Genomic DNA, 18,410 nt, shown 5'->3' with positions numbered 1-18,410 from the left:
GAAATAAGTACGTGTATTTGCACAAAATAAAATAAAGAAAAATGACAACTTTTCATTAGATGTTGAGGGAACATGGAACATGTTACTCCATATGGCATTATGCCATGAAAATACTTCTAATGAGGGTTAAGAAATAGCTTAACAGTTCAGACAGAAGCCATCCAAAACCAGCAGAAGAAAGAATAGCAAAACACCTTGCAGAATATACCAAAAAGGCCCTTAGGGCACTTCTTTCCTGTAACAGTCCCCTCCCCTCCACGAAGACCGCCACCATCCCCATCACCCCCACTGTAGACATCATAAGATCAAGTACACATTATTATAACAAATATTTCTTACAGAAAGAGATACAAAATCTGTTTGATTAGCTGGTTAAGATAATTAGTCAAAGAGTTAATACAGAGTACTGGTAACTGCAAACTTTAAAAAGGGTTTGCATGGAAACATGAAGGCATTAAATGTGGAAGAATACAGCAACAACTCAAGAAAAAATTAAGCAAATGCTCTGTGCAAAACTTAACCATGCAAGATTGTGAAGACAGCCTAAAATGCCTAAGTTACATAATGGCCTTTTAACCATCTATAATCAAATTTATGAAATGAAGTGTAGTAAAGAATATGTAAAACCATATAATATACCATACTCTCATAATCATATTTATTAAGTAAAATATGTATTATCTACTATCCAAACTCATAGTTTTAGTGAAATGTGTTCCAAATTTTGATGTGCTAAAAGAAGAATAGCCCCACTGATCTAAGTGAAGCTTGCAACTCTTTTAAGTGATAATTCATACAACAGTTTAGTTTTTAACTTTTTTCCCCTTGAGGCCAAGTTTGGCATAACCTAAATGTACGGGGAACAAATATTCCGGCAAGCCCATACTCCTTTCTTCCGAGCTCCGTTTCTGTCCGATCACCTGCGAGCAAATAACGATGAGCTGCCCGGCAGTGTGTGGCCGGAAAAACCCTCCGACGATCAAGTTAGCACACACCTTAGGATAGAGAGAGAGAGAGAGAGGAGTGTTTGAGTGTAAGAATTTCCTTACAGAATGTTCGTCTATCGCGTATGGGGGGCGCAGACATGCTTATATACCCTTTGCGTCCCATATCCTCTCCCAATCATCTCCTGACACGTGGCTCTGCTATCCCATCTGTCAGCATAAACCTTGCTGAACATCACCTAATCTCAACTGCCTGCCTTCTCAGCTGGAGCTCGGCAGCCGTGCTTTTCTATCTACGGCCGTGCTGTGCTTCACACCCAAGCACTTCACTGGCTAAGCCCAAGGAGAATCGGGCTAGGCGGCATCTCGGCAAAGCCTAGCCCGGGGCACCTCCTGTGGTCGGCCTTCCTGCCGATCAAACGATTACCTTGGCTGACCACGCCTTTCCGAGCGCCGGTCACTCAGCTTGACTGGCTCCACCATCGCCTGATCAAACAGCTCGCTCCAACCGAGCACTGCCTGGCCGAGCAGCTTCTTTACGGTCTGGGGCGGCACATACTTGGCCCAACTCCTGCCCGGCCCAACTCCTGATAGCCCATCTCCGAGCGGATCGCCGGTCATCTCGGCCCCATGCACCATTAGGCTCTCAACTTGCTCGGCCGTTGCCTCGGCCCAATTTCAGATCATAAATCTCCCTCTCAATTGCCCCTTAATTCCATCCGCGCGAGCGTGACTGGGATTACCTATACTTTGACCGAGGTAACATTTCTTCGGTCTTCAAAATGCCAAAGGGCGACCAGGCTAGTTAACATTACTGTCTGCAAACTTACCCGGCTATATTCCTCGGCTGACGTCCTCTTCTTTGAAAGTAGCTCGGTTGGCTCTTCGACTCTTCAACCTGTCTCTTCAGTTCTGACATCGCCATAAATGGTGACACGTGGCGGGCTGCCATTGGTTCTCGAGCAGCCAACCCGCCGTTTTTGCCAGAATTTGAATTTGGGCGGTCTCTCTTTTCTATACATACAAGACCCTTCTAATTCAATTTCCTCCTACTGCCATTCTGCTATTCGACTCGCCAGACCTCTAGCATCTTCCTCCAAGCCCCGCTTGCCATTCTTTGCGTTCGTGCTCAAAGAAAAAGTAGTTGCCCCCTCACTGGTAAGACCTTCAATCCCTCTTTTGTTTCTATCTTCTTTAATATTTCACACATTAGGGCACTAAAACTTAGTTCTTAGGGCATAGGCCACAGAAACCGTCCCAAACCTCCCACTGTTCTTGGTGTTCTTTATTTTTCCTGAAGAACACTGAAGAACTGGGGCGGACCGGACTCCTGGTCTTCATTTGATCCAAAAAACCAATCTAACCGAGCAAATAACATGTTTGTCTCAACCCCAGCAAAAACCGAGATAACAAAAGGAATTGGTCGCTCAACCGGGCTAACATCTGGTCTGCTTGGGCGACCGAGCTCCTTAGTTAGCTTAGACGACCGAGGTGGTTTGGCACTCTTAATGACCGAGCTAAAGTCCAGCTCATTTCGCCCGACCGCGCTCACGCTTGCCATCATTTTGCTGCAGAGTCCAAGGGGACCACTGTCCATTCCTGAGGCTCTCAAGGCCAAGCAACGACCACTTAATACAGTGCCAAACCCCTCAGCCGAGCTATCTTAGGCCGGCCACAAATGGGGAAATTTCGATTTCTCGTAGATACTCCGGTTGCACTGGCTGCATTCAGGGAGGAGTACGGCATTCCGGCCGATGTCCACCTTGAACTTGCAGAAATTGAGACGACACCTTGGGACAGGGAGGAATGCCCCTTCACCGTGCTATCCATCGTCGAAGGGGGCCTTCGTTTCCTACTCAACCCATTGATTACCGAGTTCCTGCGCCGAACCGGGCTAGCACCCACCCAAGTGTCCACCAACACGTACCGAATAATAAACGGCGTGCACGAGCTAAACAACCGGTTAGGCATAAGCCTAGGTTTAGCCGAGATCCTACGCCAATACACCCTAGGCCACACCGGCGACAGCCTCGCCTATTATCTTAAGATTAGACTAGGCAGAGAGAAAATCATGACTGGCACTCCAGACAAGGATCTTCACGACGATGATTTCTTCTGGGTGTCAGGCAATTACGAGACAGCCGAGGTACAGGGCTGGATGATAAGCAAAAACTTTGGCAGCACATGTAAGCCGCACAAATTAACTCGGTTAATATACTGTCTTCATGTTTCCATACTTAGTCATTTTTTTTCTTGTTTCTTTTGCAGCAATCCAAGCCTTGCAAGCCAACTATCATTTCCCCAACGTAGAGGCAATCAGGACCGCGCTCCGCTACCGCGACTGAGATTGCAACCAATTGCTCGGCTACAGTCCCACATACAGATACTCCGCTCCCCGCCGGAGTAAAGTTACAGACTTCCTCCGCGCTCCAACACCTCCACCAGATCCAACTCTGCCAGACGTTCCACTCATTCGTTTGACAGAGGAGCAAGAGATGGCCAAACGAAGCAGAATCAAGAACCTGCTCACCGCCACATCTGCCGAGATGCCGAGCGTTGTCACCCGCTCGCCAGCCGCCGGTCAATCCAGCGGCGCCGTGGTCGCTCTTGCCTCTCAAGCGACCGGTCAGTCCAGCCGAGAACCTGCTCCTCACCGTGCTGGTAAAAGAGCTCGCGCAGACCCATCTGCCGAGCTTGTTGCCGAGCTGAGTACCGAGCAGCCATCTGACAATCCTGTCCCAGTGCCGGCCTGGCGTCCACAGCTGAAGCACCGGGGTCAAGACATCCCGGCCACGGCTTCGATCAAGGGCGATAAAGAGCATTTGCTCGCCTTCGATCTTTCCAAAGCTCTTCTTCTACCGAGCGACGTGGTCGGCAGCGACCACGTCCCTGACACTCGGTTGGTAAAATCATCCGTGAAGTCTATGGCTAGGGTAAGTCAATGTACCTCTGAAATTTTCACAAGTGTTTGTCTGATTCCTTTTCTAATCAACTTTGCTTCTTGCAGGCCATTCAGAAACAACACCTAGTAATGGAGCGCATCCATAGACTTCGGCAAAAGGCCAACGACACAGCCAACCAGGTCCAGAGCCTCCAAGCCGAGCTCGGCCGGGCAAAGTCTTCACTTGAGATGGCAAACGCAGACAACAACAGACTGCTCGATCAGCTGGATGCGGCCGTTAAAAAACAGGATGAGCTCCAGACCGAGGTAAACGCGCTCAAAAAGTCGTGGAAGAAAGGTTGCCGGGCTGCTAACAACGCCGGGTTCAACGAAGCCGAGCAGAGCTATAAGAAACAAGTCTTTGCAACACAAGACATTTACTTCAAAGCTGGCTGGAAGTCCGCCTGCGAGCATCTCGGCCAGGGCTCTGACACCGACGTATTTGCCAATCCTCCTGCTGCTTCGCTACCGGTCTACCTCGTGCCTTACGCAAACGACGTCTTCAGCGCTTTGCAAGCTGAGGCCGAGGAAGGGCTTGAAGAGGGAGACGCCGAGACAAATACAGAGGCAGAGGATGCCGAGGTACAGGAGCAGCCAGGCCACGACGAGCCCGGTGCCCAAGACAAAAGTCCAACCATCAACCTTGATGCCGCCGAGGACGAGTTTACCAATCTCTCATCCTTAGTTTAGTTTTCTTCTCTTTTTTGTATTTTTGCTTTCAGCACTTCTGATGTAACCGGGCTCTGTCCCCACCTTTTGTATTGACTTTCTTATCAATGAAAAACTCAAATTTTGTCAAGTGTTTGCACGGTTGTCATCAATTCCATCTTCAGCAAAACATCTCGGTATAAATCATAGATTGAACAAAACACCTCGTCAACCGGAATTCATAACTCGGTTGAAGTACTTAAGCAGAACAAAACAGCAAATTCATAAACCGAAATAACCATCTCGATTGTTTGAACAAATCACCAACTCTTCCAACCGGAGTAAATCATCTCGGTTGGGTATAGCAGTTGAACAAATCACCAACTCTTCCAACCGGGATAAATTATCTCGGTTGGGAATCCTAAGTTGGACAAAACACCAACTCTTCCAACCGGAGTAAATCATCTTGGTTGGGATTCCGAAGTTGGACAAAACACTAACTCTTCCAACCGGAGTAAATCATCTCGGTTGGGAATTCGAAGTTGGACAAAACACCAACTCTTCCAACCGGAGTAAATCATCTCGGTTGGGAATCCTAAGTTGGACAAAACACCAACTCTTCCAACCGGAGTAAATCATCTCGGTTGGGATTCCGAAGTTGGACAAAACACCAACTCTTCCAGCCGGAGTAACTCATCTCGGTTGGGATTCCTAAGTTGGACAAAACACCAACTCTTCCAACCGGAGTAAATCATCTCGGTTGGGATTCCGAAGTTGGACAAAACACCAACTCTTCCAGCCGGAGTTACTCATCTCGGTTGGGATTCCTAAGTTGGACAAAACACCAACTCTTCCAACCGGAGTAAATCATCTCGGTTTTTTACATTAAAACAACAGTCCAAGTGCTAAAGCAAAATTACTTCTATATACTGACAAAAAGAATTACATTCTGCAGTGCAAGCCAAAAAATTCCTTTGCACAAGAAAAGAAAGCAAAATCTTAGAAATAATACAGTTTCAAGTTGGCCGCATTCCATGGTCGGGGTATTGCTCTTCCCTCTAGATCCTCCAAGTGGTAAGCCCCCTTGCCTGCCAGACCGGTGATCTTGTAGGGTCCTTCCCAATTTGCCCCTAGTTTGCCTTCACCTGGCACCAGGGTGTTGCCCATAACCTTCCTCAAAACCCAATCACCAACTTTGAGCGGTCTGGGGTGCACCGTCTTGTTGTATTTCTTTGAGAGCTCTTGTTGGTAGGCGGCCACATGGATGAGGGCCTTCTCCCGACGCTCTTCCATTAGGTCCAGCTCCAAGGCAATAGCCTCGGCGTTCAGTTCGGGCTCAAAACTCTCGCTTTTTAGGGTGGGCATGCCAACTTCCAAAGGTATGACCTCCTCCATGCCATAAGCCAAAGCAAATGGAGTTTCCCCGGTAGATCGCCGCGGGGTTGTTCGGTAAGCCCACAGGACGCTGGGTAACTCCTCAGCCCATTTTCCCTTTGCCTTCTCCAGTCGTTTCTTCAACCCATCAAGAATAGTCTTGTTCGATGCCTCGGCTTGACCATTGGACTGCGGGTAAGCCGGAGTGGAGTTGTAGAATTCAATCTTCAAATCTTCACAAAATCCTCGGAACAGGCAACCGTCAAACTGGGTGCCGTTGTCAGAGATCAAGATCTTGGAGACGCCAAACCGCGTGACCACGTTCTGCCAGACAAACCGCTTCACGTCTTTCTCTTTGATTGTTGCCAAGGGCTCAGCTTCAACCCATTTCGTGAAGTAATCTGTGGCCGCAATGAAGAATTTCCGGTTGCCCGGTGCTGTTGGCAGTGGCCCCACTATATCTAGCCCCCACATGGCGAAGGGCCAAGGACTGGTGAGGGGAAGAAGTTCCCTAGCAGGCTGATGAATCTGATGGGCGAATTTCTGGCATTTTTCGCACTTGCGAACGTACTTTTGTGCGTCGGCCTGTATGCACGGCCACCAGTATCCCTGTGAAATAGCTCGGTAGGCCAAGGACCTGCCCCCTATGTGGCTGCCACAAATGCCTTCGTGAATTTCGTACAAGAAGGCCTCCACACTACTCGAGTGCACGCACTTTAGATAAGGACCAGTGAAGGACTTTTTATTCAACGCACCAGATGGAGAGAGCCAAAACTGCTTTGACTTCACCCGGACCTTGTGTGCTTCTTTCTTTTCAGTTGGCAGAGTCCGGTCTCTGAGGAATAAGATCAAAGGGTCCATCCAGGAAGGGCCTAACGCGGCGCAGAGTACATCCGTCTGCCCGGCGTCTTCAATGCTTGGCCGTGGAAGAAAGTCAATTAACAGGGGGTTTGGAGACGTACAATCTACCATGGAAGCGAGGCCGGCCAGCTCATCAGCTCGGCTGTTTTCTTCACGGCCAATCTGTTGGACTCTGATTGCCTGAAACTGCTTGATGTGCGCCCTGACCAGAGCTTGGTACGTCGCCATTCTGTCATCCTTTGCTTCGTAAATCCCAGAGACTTGGTTAACCACAAGTTAGGAGTCACTGTACACTAATAGCTCGACAGCCTTCATTTGAATAGCGCTCCTGAGCCCGGCGAGAAGGGCCTCGTACTCAGCCTCGTTGTTAGATGCTGGGAAGCCAAGCATGATAGAATGTTCAATGGTTAGGCCATCCGGGGAGATAAGAACGATACCTAGGCCGGCACCATGACGGTTGGACACTCCATCAACAAAAAGCTTCCACATTTCCCCCACAAAAAGCTTCCAACAGTCTGATGGGTCCTGAGAGTTGCGAAGGGCAATGGGATCACGGTTTCTTGGCTGTCTGGGTTCAAGTTCCGTGTTGATTGGTTCCACTCCAGCTCCCCTTGGTGATTCGGCCCCGGACTCAGCAAGTCGGTCTGTAATGCTCAAGTCCGTAGGCGAATCATCAAGTTGCGATGCTATGCCGGCCGCAGGTTCTGAGCTGTGTGGTTCCATTTCTTCCCCCCTTGGTGATGCGGGACCGGACAGAGCAGATGGGTCGGTGATACTCAGCTCCGTCATCGCATCACCGAGTGGTAAAACCGTGCAAACTGAGGGGGCTTCGATGGTGCGCGCAAACTCCGCGTCGCTACCTCCACCAACAGGTTGTATCTCGGATGGTCTTGCGTGCATCTCATCATCTGCCACGGTAATATCGACCGGGCATACCGGATGAGTGCCTGGTGAGAACTCGGCGACGAAGTCTGCCAAAGTCTGGGCTTTGATAGCAGTGCGCGGCTGGAACTTCACATCAAACTGTCCCAACTCGACCGCCCACTTAAGAATTCGGCCTGAAAAGTCTGCCCGTTCAAACAAGGCCTTGAGGGGAAACTCGGTCAGTACAACGATGGTATGGGCGTGAAAATAATGCGCCAACTTCCTTGAAGCCATCATCAATGCCAACGCAAGCTTTTCCAGCGGCAAATATCTCATCTCAGCCGGCCGGCAACAAGGTCTTGCTGACCTAAAAAATTTGGAGGTGCTTGATTCCTTCAACGCGGACTAGCACCGCACTGACTGCGTGGTGGGAGACGGCAAGGTAAAGGTAGAGTTCCTCACCCGGCTGTGGTGTAACCAACAGTGGCAAAGAAGACAGATATTCCTTGAGCTCGGCCAAAGCTCGGTCACACTCTTCGTCCCACGAGAACTTTGACTTCAATGCTTGAAAGAAAGGGCGGCAGCGATCTGATGACCGGCTTATAAACCGATTAAGCGCGGCGGCCATCCCGGCCAAATGCTGCACGTCCTTAGCCGAGCTGGGCTGCTTCAACTCTTGCACGGCTCTGATCTGAGTAGGGTCTGCTTCGATGCCTTGGTTCGTGACTAAGAACCCCAAAAATTTTCCGGATCCCACGCCAAAGGCACACTTTGACGCATTCAAGCGCAGCTTGTGCTTCTTTAGAATGGCAAACATCTCGGCTAAGTCGGACAAATGGTTTGCCTCATGTCAGCTCTTCACCACCATATCATCGATGTAAGCCTCCATTGTCCGGCCAAGCAAAGGAGTAAACATTTTGGTTACCATCCTCTGAAAGGTTGCCCCGGCGTTCTTCAAACCAAAAGGCATGACTCGGTAGCAGAAGAGTCCTCTTGGAGTCGTGAAAGAGGTGATCTCTCGGTCGGGCCCATGCATGGCGATCTGATGGTAGCCGCGGTAGGCATCCAAGAAACTGAGCCTATTATGTCCAGCAGTCAAGTCCACAAGCTGGTCAATTCGCGGCAAAGGGAAGCTATCTTTTGGACAAGCTCGGTTGACTGTCTTATAGTCGACACAAACTCGCCACTTTCCATTCTTCTTAGGCACCACTACTGTGTTGGAAATCCACCGAGGGTAGTGCACTTCCTGAATTGCTCGTGCCTCAAGCAGGTTCTTCACCTCCTCTGCAACTACCTCGGCGTGATGCAGTGCCGATCTCCTTGATTGCTGGATGACTGGCTTTGCCCCAGGGAAGACATTGAGGTGATGGCAGATAAAACTTGGATCGAGGCCAGGCATGTCGTAAGGCGACCACACGAAGACTTCGATGTTGGCCATCAAAAACTCAACCATCTCGGTCCTCTCTATGGCCGTGAGACTTGAGCCGAGCAAGAAGAACTTGTCCGGCTGTTCTGTATCAATTTGCACCTCAACCAATTCCTCAACAGCCTTGTCTTCGGCCTTGGTGCCCACATCATCCAAGACACCCCGGTCCTCCGGTCCCTCAATCATTTGAACGAATCCGTTGGCAGCCCGGCTGTCGTTCACCGCCACGAAGCACTGTTTGGACATGACTTGATCCCCCCAGATCTCCTCGATCGCCCCCATAGCCGAGGGGAATCTCATCACCTGGTGGTAAGTCGATGCTACAGCTTGCATAGCATGGAGCCATCCCCTTCCAAGGATAAGGTTGTACGTCGAAGGCACTTGTAGCACCCAAAACTCCACTTGCTTGACCATGGATCCCGCTTTGATCGGCAGGATAATCTTTCCCAAGGGCCACTCCGGTTGTGAGTTGAATCCAACCAGTGGCGAAGTTGCCGGAGCCAAGTCTGTCTCCCGGAGTTTGAGCTGCTTGAACGCATCATAATACATGATCTCGACCGAGCTTCCCTGATCGATCAAGATCCGTTTAACATCAAATTCCTTGACGCGTAGTGTTACTACTAGGGCATCGTTGTGCGGCGTCTGGATGCGCTCTAGATCCCTTGAGGTGAAACTAATCACGTCTTTTTCTTCAATCTTCCCCCTTTTGATGGCAGGCTGTACCGACAAAACTTCCCTCATATGTTCTGCCTTTTTTATCATGCCCCGGAGTTCGCAAACACGCTCCAGTTCCACGATGTCGTGGATGACATTAATAACTCCCTGTGGTGGTGCGTCTCGATCATCCTGTCCCCTGGGATCGACCGGAGCCTGATTCGGCTTTACGCTGCCATCAATGTAAAGGTCGAGGTGCCCGGCCGCGACCAGCTCTTCTAAGTGTTGCCTCAAAGGCAAACAATCCTCAGTCCGGTGGCCTCTCTCCCGGTGGAATGTGCAATGATACCGCGGATTGTAGCCCTTCTGTCCATCACCCAACTTAGCAGGAAACCGGACATACTCCTCATCTCGGATTTCACTAAGTATGCGATAAATTGGAATCTTGAAGACCGTGGTGATGCCAGTCCTTGCCTTCAATCTTCTGTTGGCATCTGCGACATCATCTCGGGCGTAGTCATCCCGGTCGTTCTGACGTCCTCTACCCCGATTCTTACGATTCGAGCCACAGTCTGATTCCTCTGCTCTGTCACTTGAGCGGCCGGACTCTCGCCCAACTGCGTGCACTTTGCCTGCCGTCTTCTTGTCTGTTGCTGCCGGAATTGACTTCACGGTGGATGCTGATGCATCTTCCTCGACCCGGATGTGCTCATTGATGCGCTGCATGAGCTGGCCCATGGACGTCGGTTGGTGCATGGTGAGCGAGTCCCGCAGTCTATGTCCGACCGGGAGACTACGCTTGTATTGAGTGATTACAAGGTTGACCGGGCAATCCAAGATCTCGTTGAAGGTCTCCCAATACCTAGAGTTATATACCTTCAGTGTGTCGCTCGGTTCCATCTTGACACTTAGTAAGTGATCGACTTCCTTTGGTGTTTTTGTGTTGGTTTTAAAGCGCGTCACAAAGGCTTCGGCCAACTGGTGCCACCTTTGTATGCTCCCTTCCGGTAACCTCTCGAACCACTTTAAGCCCAGTTCGCCTAAACTTGACGGGAAGATTAAGCACATGAGTCCGTCATTTCGCCTATGTCCGGCCATAACCTGTCGGAAGTGGCTCACATGCATGTAAGGATCGGTTTTTCCGTCGTAGAGTGTGAACTTGGGCTGGTGGAAGCCTGCCGAAAGCGGTGTTGTTTCTATTTCCAGGGAAAAAGGGGTGGCACTCAGCCTGGCCAAGTCCGTATCTACAAAGAGTGGCACTGCTTGGCGGGGTGGAGGCATTCCGACCTCCTCGCTGGCGTGAACCCCGTAGGATAGCCGCTGGAAAGCCGGTATTCTCTGAGCTTCGCGCCGGCGAGCCCGCTCCTTTAAGACCGCCCGTAAATCCTCTGAATGAGCAGAGTAAGAGTACCTCGATGTCGTCACCGGACGTGAGGGTTTGTAGGTGCTGTCTTGCGCGCTAGACTTTTCTGCATGCGCGTCGGAATCACCAACCTGGTAACTTCTGGTAATAGATATGGACTGAGTACGTCGCTGGCTCTGACCGCCTGAACGGCGGGATGGGGTGCGCTCACTGTTGCCTCCCACTCCAGCTACACCTTTCCCTTTGACATGCCGCTTCAGATCCTCCATCTCCTCCGCCATTCGCCGAATGACAGCGTCTTGGTCCCTCAACTTATTTTCCAGACGTCTGGCGTGTGAGTCTCTCCTCCGCCGGTGACTGTCTGGACCCCGTGAATGACCATGACTTCTTCCGCGCTTATCCCGCGCGTCTCCTGACTGTCCTCCGGTGGGCGTCCCCAAGTCCGCCATGGGATGGATGGCGGGAGGGCCTTCTCTCCTTCGGGTGAACTCCGGGGTGGCTCCGTTTATGGCAACAACGGAAACTCGTCGTTGTTCGCCATGGACGGCGATCAGATGAACCTGGAAGACAAGGTTTTGTCTGTCAAGATTTTCCACAGACGGCGCCAATTGAAAGGGAGATTTATGATCTGAAATTGGGCCGAGGCAACGGCCGAGCAAGTTGAGAGCCTAATGGTGCATGGGGCCGAGATGACCGGCGATCCGCTCGGAGATGGGCTATCAGGACTTGGGCCGGGCAGGAGTTGGGCCAAGTATGTGCCGCCCCAGACCGTAAAGAAGCTGCTCGGCCAGGCAGTGCTCGGTTGGAGCGAGCTGTTTGATCAGGCGATGGTGGAGCCAGTCAAGCTGAGTGACCGGCACCCGGAAAGGCGTGGTCAGCCGAGGTAATCGTTTGATCGGCAGGAAGGCCGACCACAGGAGGTGCCCCGGGCTAGGCTTTGTCGAGATGCCGCCTAGCCCGGTTCTCCTTGGGCTTAGCCAGTGAAGTGCTTGGGTATGAAGCACAGCACGGCCGTAGATAGAAAAGCACGACTGCCGAGCTCTAGCTGAGAAGGCAGGCAATTGAGATTAGGTGATGTTCAGCAAGGTTTATGTTGACAGATGGGATAGTAGAGCCACGTGTCAGGAGATGACTGGGAGTGGATATGGGGCGCAGAGGGTATATAAGCATGTCTGCGCCCCCCATACGCGATAGACGAACATTCTGTAAGGAAATTCTTACACTCAAACACTCCCCTCTCTCTCTCTCTATCCTAAGGTGTGTGCTAACTTGATCGTCGGAGGGTTTTTCCGGCCACACACCGCCGGGCAGCTCATCGTTATTTGCTCGCAGGTGATCGGACAGAAACGGAGCTCGGAAGAAAGGAGTACGGGCTTACCAGAATATTTGCTCCCCGTACACTAAATAATACAGAAAGTCAAAAAGTCACTATCCTATTTAAGTCACATCATTTTATTTAAATCACATCACCTCTCTAACACATCACATCAAACCCAACCCAAATCCAACCCATATAAGCCAATAAGTCAAAAAGTGCACTTTTTTAGAACATCCCAAACCAACCTTTACATCATCTGATACAAATTGTTAATATTTTTTATCCACATCATCCTGCCTAAATGTAGTTTCAGATAAAATGGATAAATTCAACTATGGAGTTCTTTCAGCACTCATCTTGTCATGAACAATTCATTCAAAACTGGAGATATCAGTAATATTACATATCAATTGCATGGAGGAGAAGGATAGGTGCATGATGTTTGAAAAAGGAATAGTTACATTCTCTGAGCGTTGACTTATGAAAGACAGTTGTGGACTTAAAGCAATGATAAAAGAAAATAAATTATTCACAGCATTTATTGGCACAGATCAATGCATAAGGAAACATGAATTTAGCAAAATCTCCACAATGATACCATGAATATTAGGCATACCTACTGTTGATGGTACCACTTATAGTTGCAAGAGGAACATATTCATCCCCCACATCCATCTTAGACCAGTGAAAATGAACTCTTCCACCAGCACCCCCACCACCACCAAGCTGGCCACCATGGCCCCCACTGACAGATAAAGAGGAGTTCTCTAAAAGGACAAGTTCTTGAAGGAAAAGAAGAATTGTCCCACCAGAAGCACCCCCAAGTCCACCAACCGAAGTACCATCACTGTTTTTTGTTGGTTTTGCACAGCTTTGACCATCAGCTCTCACAGACCCATTTATTTGAAGACCTAGAAGTGGCCACTGCATGGATCCCAGCACTAGACGGGAAACATGAATAAAAGGTAAACATGACTTGGCTATAGTAACACCAAGAATCAACTGAGGTAAAAATCACTATTACAGCTTAAGTAAAATTTTCTTGGTTGTGTCTATGCATCCAATGTGTGTAATATGGAATCACATGGTTCAACAAAAACCAATCAAAGCCTTTTGCAAGAGATTTTATTTAATTATTTATTTTTGAACAGCAACAAAAAGCCTTTTGCAAGAGATTTAGCAATTAGTTACAGTTTTCACAGCATGAATATGAAATGCAAATTTGGACGGTTTACCATCAATAGAGAGCACCACTCTTTTACACAACATAAAAACAAGCAAACACATTTTAACAGAAAAAAAAGATAAAGGTCATATGACGATTACAAAGTCTGTCCAACAATTTTAGTTATTTATTTTTTTGGATGAGACATCCAAAATAAAAATATAAAAAAAAATGAGAGATGGACAAATAACTTGGATCGAGGAAGAATTAGGTTTATGGTGGGCTTAGGTTACAAAAAGATTGTAGGTTTAGGTTGGCTTTTGTGGTTTTTAGAGGTCATAGGTTGTTGGAAATATGGATAGCATCGAGGTTATAGGTGGCCAAAAAGGTAAGAAAAGACTCAGCTTATGCAGTAAACAAGGAACAATCAAAATCAAGAATATATCCCTTGGTCAATGTTTAAAATTAAACAAAAGAAAATATCACAGGTTGAGCCTAGACTATCCAGTCCAATAGGGTTCAGAAATCTTGGACATAATGCAAGTTGCAAGTTGCAAGAAAGATAGCTAGAGCACCCAATCCCGCAACCTTATTTTGAAGATCACTCTAGCAGGTTTGGAGCCAGATCTAGCGGCCAGTCGCGATTTTTGTTAAAAAAATCTTGCAAGCAAGTTGTTTTAAGGGCAAACTAGATTCCTTCTTCAAACAGGATTAATTTTTTGTAAAGGCTCTTAGCTCTCTCATTTTCTCTCCTGGTTCAACTATTCTATATCATGGACTGCTAAAAACCCTAGATATGGATGGGGGTGAAGCCTCAATTGATTCACGGTATTTCTTCATCTATGGTTTTGCTGTAAGATTTGTATTGATTGCTTGATTTATCAATTTAGTAAAGTTTTTGTTTAGTATAAGTTCTTATCTTCCATTGACTTTGAGCATGATAAAAACTTGAGATTCCTTGCAAACCAAATCAATCGATCAGAGGAACTGAATTTTCATGATTAATTTGTTGTAATCATCTTTTTTATCTTCCGGTTGAAAGCACCCTTTGTGTGATTTTCATTTGAGTGACATTAATAAATCAAGAATAAATTCTAGGAGACGTTGAGCACGAATTTTGAACCCTTAGTTCTTTACCAAATATTTTGCTTTTCTCATATTTATTTTCAGAATTGAAATACACAAAAATCCAATTCTTCACAATCAATTGATTTACTTTTCTTTTTATTAATTTGCCCCTGTTCTAAATTCCCTTTTCCTGTGGATCGACCTCGGACTCACTGAGAATTATTATTTTGCAATGACCTGCGATAGGGTAGCCCTATAAAAGTCGTGGCAAAGCCCATAGTTAGTCATGGCTTGTTGATATACACACAAATGTGTACCTGACTACCCCAGCTTTACTTCTAAGCACAATAACTGGTACACCAGATATCTCAGACTAAGGAAAAGCCCTCACACTAACAGCAAAGACAGAAAGTTTTTCCTAAGAAAAACTTACTGATGTATAACACAAGAAATAACATGCTGATTTGTACTAGCACTTGGTGCACCAAAATGTAAGTTGACTTTAGAAAACTCATTCAGCTTTTGTTTATAAGAACTAAAAACGAAGTATTGCATTTGCATGGAAGTTACTAACAATCTGTTTCTTTTTCTTTTTCAATTTTGGTGGAAGTTGAGAGCTCTGTAGAAATGCTTACCAATCATTCCACCTCCAGCTACATTTCCATTAGAGTCATTAGGGCCCTCAGTTCCACTTCCTAATTCACAGGGAAGATCAGCATCACCATATCTATTACCACCTTTAGCCACTAACCCATTGAAAAACCCTGAGCCCCCTCTTCCCCCATGTCCAGCACCACCACCAGCTCCATTCGAATAATTTCCTTTACCAATACCATTTCTGCATCCTGAAAAAGAGTCTCCTTTGAGTCTGAAACTTATAGGCATTTTTCTCATAAATCAAAGACTTCTTTACTATAGAACCTTGAGATACTGAAAACCTAAAGCAAAATAATATAAAAGCTTTTTACATAGAATATGTTAAGTAAATCAGGCTCTATTAAATCACATGAAACTTACCGAATTCTGATGCACTAATCATGCCACCAGTATCAACAATGACAGTCCTTGCCCTGTGAATGTGAATAATACTTCCCTTAATGAGGCCATTCACAAGAATATCCTCAACACGGCAAATCTGCAAAAGTTAAACCATGAAATGAAAAGTTATTTTGCCAAATGTATGTGATCCATCAACTGGAAGCTTAAACAGAAAGAAAATACAAGTCTTCCAGTTATTTTGTTCATTTCATTCTGCAGTGGTCAAGCAATAATTGCATTTTTGGTGGACACTCATTGCCAAGAATATGAAATGAGCAAAATAACACAATGATATCAACTATGAGCATACAGAATATCCCAATGTTACAAAATATCTGAAATGATGGTAGTTATCATGGTAAAATATCCCAATGTTGTGGCACGGAAGAGTTCCACAAGTTTGAAATTATCTGTGTCTCCATTATGAGCAAGAATATGATGATGGTCTCAATTGACACAAAATAGGATGTGTTCAATTATCTACAGCTAACAAACACAAGCTTGTCATCCTGAAGATGCCAATGCAAGAAGAGAAACAAAATGAGAGATCCCAAAAGCAATACCAGATATAATGCTCTGTTTTAATGTATTAATATTTCATGCTCTAATGTTTACCTCATAATTCACACAATAACTATTGTTTACCTCTTATTCTCAAGCAATTCTATGACACTTTAAAACGGTTGTTTAGTTGAGGCCGTTCAAATTAGATATTGGATATACATACTAACAAGAGATGTGGGGACAAAACAATTAAATTCAATGGGGTGGAACCGTGTTGCAGAAAGTATATCTTCTTCTACAATTTAATTATTTAAATTGAACACCATACAAAACAAAAAGCAAAATAATTAGCTCATGTGGAGGAATGCTTCTAGCATATTATGCAAGTGACTGAATGGACAAAATTGAAAAGAAAATTTTATAGAACAACTATAAGACAAGCAAGCTGCTATAGTCAAACTCGCAGCTCGTGACAAAGAGACTTGTGAAACCAGTTTGTCTCTACCTCTCCAATTATCTAACATGAGGAACTTCCCAGGGTAAGCAAAGCATAAAAACTCACTTAGGAAAGGTGCTTTCATACCACAAAAACCTTTGGAAAGAAAGTCTTTTGAAGCTGGGAAAAACTTCATAGAATGATTTTCCCTCAACTTACTAATTTGGACACTCCCAATCTCACCTTACCTCCCCTTCCCACAGTTCTCTATTTATTAAAATGGATCAATCACTACCTCAACCTGCCCGCTATGTTCCGACTGTCCAAATCATAATTATGAGAAACAATGTCACCTGCAAAATATCTAGTAAGGCTAATGTAAGCATTCAATAATTTAGATGTGCCTTTCATCTCTTGATAACCAGAAAAAAGAGATGGGGCAAAGGGAATGTTCAATAAGCCCAATATGGCTTTGTTTGATCATATATCATGAAGCACAATCCCACTGGTGCTCTGGGCGGAGATGATGCTGAAATGCTTAAGAACAAGAATATAATGAAACAAAGCAAAGAACCTTCATAAACAAAATTCAACATGCTCAGTGCAAACTTTTAACACAAGGTGAATAACTAGCAATCCTATGATATAAGACAATTAAAAGTTAATGTCCAAGAGCAATTGCTCAAGCTTGAAAATTCATCATTACCAGTTATAAGCTTAACCTAAGGGTTTAGACTATTGCAACTAGAGTAGAAAAGTGTCTAACAGCTTCTAGTTGATCCAAAAAAAGGATAAGACATGGACAGTAAAATGAGTTTAAAGGAAAGGACATGAATCATGGTTTTGGGCAAGTAGTGCAGGCATGGTTGAATCTAACTGCATGTTCCTCTCCAATACATGACCCTGCTTTTTGGTACATATTTTTCAGTTGCTATAATTTTTAATAGTGATACAATCTAGTTTTACATTCCATTTCAATCCATAACCCTGCCTTTTGTACATGGTTTCCAATTGATATGAAGGTCAAAACTCCAATCAAGGTTATTTTTCATCTGATGAGATTGTTAGCCACAAAATTCCACACATGTACAAACAGAAAAAATTCCAGGCAGTTTATAAAGTACAAAAATTGTATCTTACTTGCAGTGAAAATGATAGTGTGTAATTAACATGGCAATCATCAGGTGGAGTTATTAAATCCACTGGGCATGCTGGACTCTCGCAACGCAATTTGGTTACCCTAAAAAAAAGGGGAAAATTCAAATTGCAGACTACACATTTCTTCTGACACTAAATGAATACAACAATCAGCAGTAATGAAACATGAGTCAACTTCATACTCACGCGCTCTTACTACCATCGTCATCCAATGGCGCTTGAAGTAGAGATCCTGGCCCAACCTGTCAATATACATAAGAAATGTAATATTGTATAAATCAAAGGGCAACAACAAATATGATAAAATTAATAAAGAAATAAGAAAAATGCTTTAATTATATTAACATAAACTAATTCAAAAGATATATAAGATAGCTTTCAACCAATCCCAAACAAGCATGAGTTGTGTACCAGCAGACAACTGCTTTTTTTGCAGAAACTGAATTTTTCGGTAAAAACCCACAAAATATCAGATACATACTTGTTTAACTACTCTTTTAGTTAATGGCAAAGACTGTGCAAGAGGTGAGGAGATTGGAGGATTTGATCATATAGTTCATGAGTCATCACTCTTTCATGCTTTCCAAAGATGGCAAAGTGAAAGCATAAAACAATATGCTATCCAAAGATACCAGGAGTGGTCACACG

The 18,410-nt window shown here is 45.9% G+C and overlaps 1 protein-coding gene across 7 annotated transcripts in view; it reads right to left on the bottom strand.

Moving 5' to 3' along the window:
• LOC114281136 (MraZ) overlaps positions 1 to 18,410 on the bottom strand; it is a 42,433-nt gene that overhangs the window by 8,785 nt on the left and 15,238 nt on the right. For all 7 annotated transcript variants that reach the window (XM_082902182.1, XM_082902183.1, XM_028223583.2 and 4 more), the window contains exons 8-13: positions 17,949 to 18,004; positions 17,745 to 17,844; positions 15,644 to 15,761; positions 15,262 to 15,471; positions 13,010 to 13,334; positions 195 to 288 (exon numbers count right to left, since the gene is read on the bottom strand). In XM_082902182.1, coding sequence (XP_082758308.1) covers positions 195 to 288; positions 13,010 to 13,334; positions 15,262 to 15,471; positions 15,644 to 15,761; positions 17,745 to 17,844; positions 17,949 to 18,004 — 903 coding nt within the window. The remainder of the gene's footprint in view (positions 1 to 194; positions 289 to 13,009; positions 13,335 to 15,261; positions 15,472 to 15,643; positions 15,762 to 17,744; positions 17,845 to 17,948; positions 18,005 to 18,410) is intronic.

Source organism: Camellia sinensis, chromosome 13, assembly GCF_055761805.1.
Source record: "Camellia sinensis isolate YWXY chromosome 13, ASM5576180v1, whole genome shotgun sequence".
In the NCBI taxonomy this organism is placed as follows: domain Eukaryota; kingdom Viridiplantae; phylum Streptophyta; class Magnoliopsida; order Ericales; family Theaceae; genus Camellia; species Camellia sinensis.
The sequence above is the reverse complement of the archived record's forward strand: the minus strand, read 5'-3'. Positions and strand labels throughout refer to the sequence as shown.